Source organism: Aplysia californica, unplaced genomic scaffold (genome assembly GCF_000002075.1).
Source record: "Aplysia californica isolate F4 #8 unplaced genomic scaffold, AplCal3.0 scaffold00423, whole genome shotgun sequence".
In the NCBI taxonomy this organism is placed as follows: Eukaryota; Metazoa; Mollusca; class Gastropoda; order Aplysiida; family Aplysiidae; genus Aplysia; species Aplysia californica.
Window position 1 is genome coordinate 544,876 of NW_004797693.1, and position 4,977 is coordinate 549,852.

The 4,977-nt window shown below is 39.5% G+C and overlaps 1 protein-coding gene across 1 annotated transcript in view; it reads right to left on the minus strand.

Moving 5' to 3' along the window:
* LOC101863529 (phospholipase A-2-activating protein) overlaps positions 1-4,977 on the minus strand; it is a 22,810-nt gene that overhangs the window by 9,001 nt on the left and 8,832 nt on the right. The window contains exons 4-9 of the mRNA XM_005104524.3: positions 4,489-4,608; positions 3,921-4,065; positions 3,266-3,427; positions 2,435-2,598; positions 1,463-1,620; positions 272-494 (exon numbers count right to left, since the gene is read on the minus strand). Coding sequence (XP_005104581.1) covers positions 272-494; positions 1,463-1,620; positions 2,435-2,598; positions 3,266-3,427; positions 3,921-4,065; positions 4,489-4,608 — 972 coding nt within the window. The remainder of the gene's footprint in view (positions 1-271; positions 495-1,462; positions 1,621-2,434; positions 2,599-3,265; positions 3,428-3,920; positions 4,066-4,488; positions 4,609-4,977) is intronic.

Here is a 4,977-nt window from a genome sequence, read left to right on the forward strand (position 1 = left end):
GAGGAGAAGGAGGAGGAGGAGGAGGAGAAGGAGGAGGAGGAGGAAAGGAGGAGGAGGAAAGGAGGAGGAAAGGAGGAGGAAAGGAGGAGGAAAGGAGGAGGGGGAGGAGGAAGAGGAAGACGCAGAGTAGGAGGAGGAAGGAGAGGAGGAAAAAGAGGATGAGGAAGAGGAGGAAGTGAAAGAGGAGGAGCAAGAGAAAGTGGAGGAGGAAGAAGAAGAGAAAAAAGAAGAAGTAGGAGGAGGAGGAGTATACACACAGCTTTGGACCAACCTGTGAAAGGATCAGAGTAGCCAGAGGCTGAGCCCGTGCCCAGAGTAACGCCCTTTGTGTTCTCCAGGATGAAGTTGGCCACTTGGTCCAGGAAGAGCTGGGAGAGCTCGTGCTTATGCAGGAACTTCTGCGCTGCCATCCAGGGGTCCTCAGCAATGTTGTACGGCAGCTTGAGGGGCGGAGCGCCCTCCTTGATGTCCACCGAGAAGACATAGTCGTACTCCTGCCGAGAGAAGTTCGAGCCCGTGTCAGAGAGAGAGAACAGAAAAGAAGAACATGCACACGTTTACTCATTTCAAGAAACCAGTAAGCCACACTAACATTCTTTTTCAGGAGAAAGAAAAACCTGAACATCATCATTATTCAGAAGGAAAGCAGTAAACATTGTATGCTATCTCTGTAAGTAACAACTACATTTTAACAAATTAGGGGCATGAATGGGTCAGAGAGGAGATGTATTAAGTATTTAGAAATTTAGTTTCAGTAAGTGTTTTACGGCACGTGCAACAAAATAAGGTCATATTGAGTAATTGAAAAGATTTCCTTTCTCCAAACGTGAAATGCAAGTTTCATGACCTGAACCATTCATGACATTACTGGTAAAAGAAAGAAAGACAAAGATCAGAGGGATAATACAGAAGTTACAGAAGTAGTATCTATTTGTAGAATTGCCCAAAACCTGAGTTAAATGAATACTTTGAAATTGAATTAACAGTCACACGTCTAATTGTGACTAATACAAATCTACAGAACTGTTTGAGATAAGTTTTGTGATTTTAAAAAACATTAAAGACAGTGCTCATAAAAGAAAGATAAGATAACTGACGGCAGAGGGATTATACAGAAGTGAGATCTACTCATGGAATCCCCCAAAAGCAAGCCTGAGCTGTATGAAGACTAATATTATTGCGCTTAACAGCCACACAACTAATCTATTCTGACTAATTAAGTCTACAGAATAATTTAAGTAATAGTTTGAGAAAAGAGAATCACATTGACACACAATAACAATTATTACGCTCAGGAAAAAAGTAAGACAAACAGACAGAAACAAAAGAGGGAAAGAAAAGAAGTAGGAGGACCAACCAAAGGCGTCCTCCAACCACCTACAAACTGAATAAGAGCAAATGAGAGAAAAGCAAGGGACAACAACAACGAAAATACACAGAGACAATCAAGAGGCAAGCAGACCTTTCCCTCGTAGAGAGTCTTCCCTGAGGTGCTCTGCGTGCTGCCACTTGAGCCCACCACGTTGCCAATCTTGACCCATTTTGTCTGGGACGCATCCCACTGGTAGACGTCCACTGTCCCACCTGTGTTGATCATCGTTGTCTGGCCGTCTTTCTTGCCTGGCAGGTGTAAAGGATTGAAAAGATGACAAAAATAAGAGCAGATAATTCATAAACTTTGACCATATCAGAAAACAAGGTAGGTCAAAATGGGTAAAAAGCAGGAAACCCCAGTTCAATTCCCCAGCGAGGAAGACATTTTTATCAAGTCTTTCTGCTGAGATATTGTATCCTTTTCAGCCCAAGTTGGCCCTGAAAGGCAGGGTAGGAAGCCCGCCTCTTAATGATCTAAATTATATTGATTGAGGCATAATAACACAAACATTAAATTTTTTTTTTTTAATTTTAGACACTATGTAGATCATTTCAGAGACAGAGCACTTCATCCCCTCTCAGGACACCAGGCTGAGAATTCTCCAAAATTTATGTCCAGTTCAGATTCCAACCTCCAACTTCCACAAAGGAGATCCAGACCATAATTTACCGCCTTTCTGTCTTCTCTGTACAACAAATATCATAACGTCAGACAGCTGTTAAATTTACTAAATCCCCCAATTCTTTTTTTCATTGCAGTTTTTTAATACGTAATACCGGTTGCATGTGCTCAAGAAATATTTTATCCAAATTTAAATTCTAGACACTGTAAAAAGGCAAAACAAAAGACATAATGCAGGTACAAATGTTAAAAGAATTAAACAAGTTTTTCTCTCTCTCCAGTTGTTATCGATCCAGTGTTGTTGTTGTTGTTATCGATCCAGATCTCTCTCTCTCTCTCTCCTGTAAATTATTGCTTTCTGGGCTCAATACAGTTTAACAACTTGCTGATGATAAGGTACCTAACTTTACCTCTCCCTTCACTCAACCCCTTCCTCACCTGGCTGGTCCAAACTCTCTGGCCCTGGCAAGTCCTCCACCTTGATGTCCCCTAGAGGCTGGGAGGCCACAGGCGCCGAAGCAAGAGAAGCCTCATGAGCAGCTATGACTTCATCACTTGCATATTTCTTAGGATCCTGAGTGAAGACTCGAATGATTCCATCACTGGAAGGGGGGAGCAACAAAAACATTCATATTTTAAATTGTTTCATGAGATGCTTGAACTGCCTAGTATACATATATTCATTAAAAAGCCAAGTGAAGACTGGCATAGTCCCATGAGTAAAAACAAAAAAAATAGATATTAAAAAAAACCAAAACAAGGATGTCTATTTCATTTCATAAACTGGCAACACTCCATTTGCAAACGTCTTATGATCTACAGTTAAAAAGTTTTGAAAGACCTCAAGACATGGGAAAAACAAAGATGTTCTGTTTAGTAAATGGATAACTTAAAAAAAACCCAACCCATCTTCATTTTACAGACATGAGAAAACTAATTTGACTCATTTCTCTTATTATTTAGGGGTATCAGACAGGTTGTTTTTTTTTCAAGTTTCTTTTGCCCCAATGGTAAAAAATATGTTTACACACAAAGTAAAGATTCTTCTTAAATCTCCAACTTGTCCCCTTACTCTGATTTCAGAACTCTCTTCTTAAGGTATCACTTAACTCTTTCAAAGTATCTATGGCTCCAAAGGCAAAAAGTAAGCAAAGACACTAAATAAAACTTTGTGCTCCAAACTTTAGACAATAGAAGATTGTTCTTAAATCTCCAAGTTGTCCCTTTTCTCTGACATCAGTTATCTGTTCACACGAGAAACAAACTCACCTAGCCCCAGAGGCAATGTCTCCATTGGGCAAGGCACACACAGCCCAGACTGACTCTGAAGGGTGATAGATAGTCTGTGACAGCTTCCCATCCTTCCACACTCGCAGTGTTCGGTCTTCAGCTCCCGTGACAAAATCTTGACCATTTGGCAGGATAGATAGACTGAAATGGCCACAGAAGAACAATTTTTTGGCTTTTGGTTTTTGGGGGTTTTTTCAAGAAAATTATTTCACTACTTTTTAAACAGTATAATAAGCATTCAATCACACATGATTACAGTCATTTTAAAGTCAGAACCACATGGAACCTCTTTAGGACTATGGGTTAAAAGTAAAAACAATCCAGGTTGGATTTGTTGAACCTTGAGTTGGTTTGATGGAAAAGTTTATAAATTAAGTGGACAATGGTTGCTACCCAAATTTATGTTCTAACTTTAAAAGACAACATCATGCATGTTTAGCAACACATCAACCGGGTCAAAACTCAAACAAAGAATTGTCTTCAAACCTTCGCCCATCCATTAACATACTTTCTATGATATATTTACTTAAATCTTCAAATAAAATGCAAAGTTATAGGACGTTTGACGGTATGTGTGCCTTTTTCCTAAAATAGCAGGCACCTAACCATTGGCTGAATAAAGACAACAACTCACCTATATACATAGTTAGTATGGCCGTAATATACAGCTAAGCAGTCTCCTGAAGTGACAGCCCATCTCCTTATGGTAGCATCGTTGGAGCAGGAGAGAAACTCGGCCTCACTGACTACCCCAAGACCCCTGACACAGTCCTCATGCCCTATAAGAACACAAAATGAAAGTCTTCTGGTTGTACTTTTAGGAAAAAAACAACAACACAGTAGTATGAATTTTATATAATATTATCAATATAATAGGACACTACCATCCAGTGCACCTTGCATACACTAAGACAACAGACACAAACAAAGCGTGATATCACTTGAATATATGCCTCCATTTCAATCTGACTGACCTAACCTTTCAAAAAGATTTTGTTTTGGGGGTTTTTCAGAGAAATAATAAGAACAAGTAATTTTGAAATGCATTTAAATTCTTTATGCTCACTTTCTGAAAAAAGCAAAAAAGGCAAATGACAGATCACATTATATGAAACTTCACGTTGAATCAAGACACTAGAATGAGTTTTAGAGCAATACTACAAATATAATAGCACACTGACATTGGAGGGTCTATACTATACCTTTGTAAGTCTGTATGCACTTTCCAGCCTTCCACGCCTTGATCGACTTGTCTGCAGAGCCAGTGAGCATTACACCCTGACCTGATATGATGCCAACAGCCCATACTGCCATCTGGTGTCCTGGAGTGTAACCAAGATACTTCCTTAATGAAGAAATAAGAGCTTACCATTTCATCCTACAATACCTTGAGGTGTGTATTCAGTGCAGAGAATGGTAAGGTTAATTACATTCATGTGTGCATGAGTCCATCAGGTGAAAGGACAAAATGTGAAGGTTTAGGACACTACTTCAAGATTCAAAAACAATAATAATAATAACTGCATTTATATAGCGCACATACAAGCTCTACAGCATGCTTTATGCGCTTTATAACCCCCTCTGAGAACACTCAGAAACATTCTCTGCTTCCTGGTAAACATACAGTGCAAGCTGCGGATTACACATGTTCAAATACTAACAAACTGACAAGATCATCAAGACAATCAACT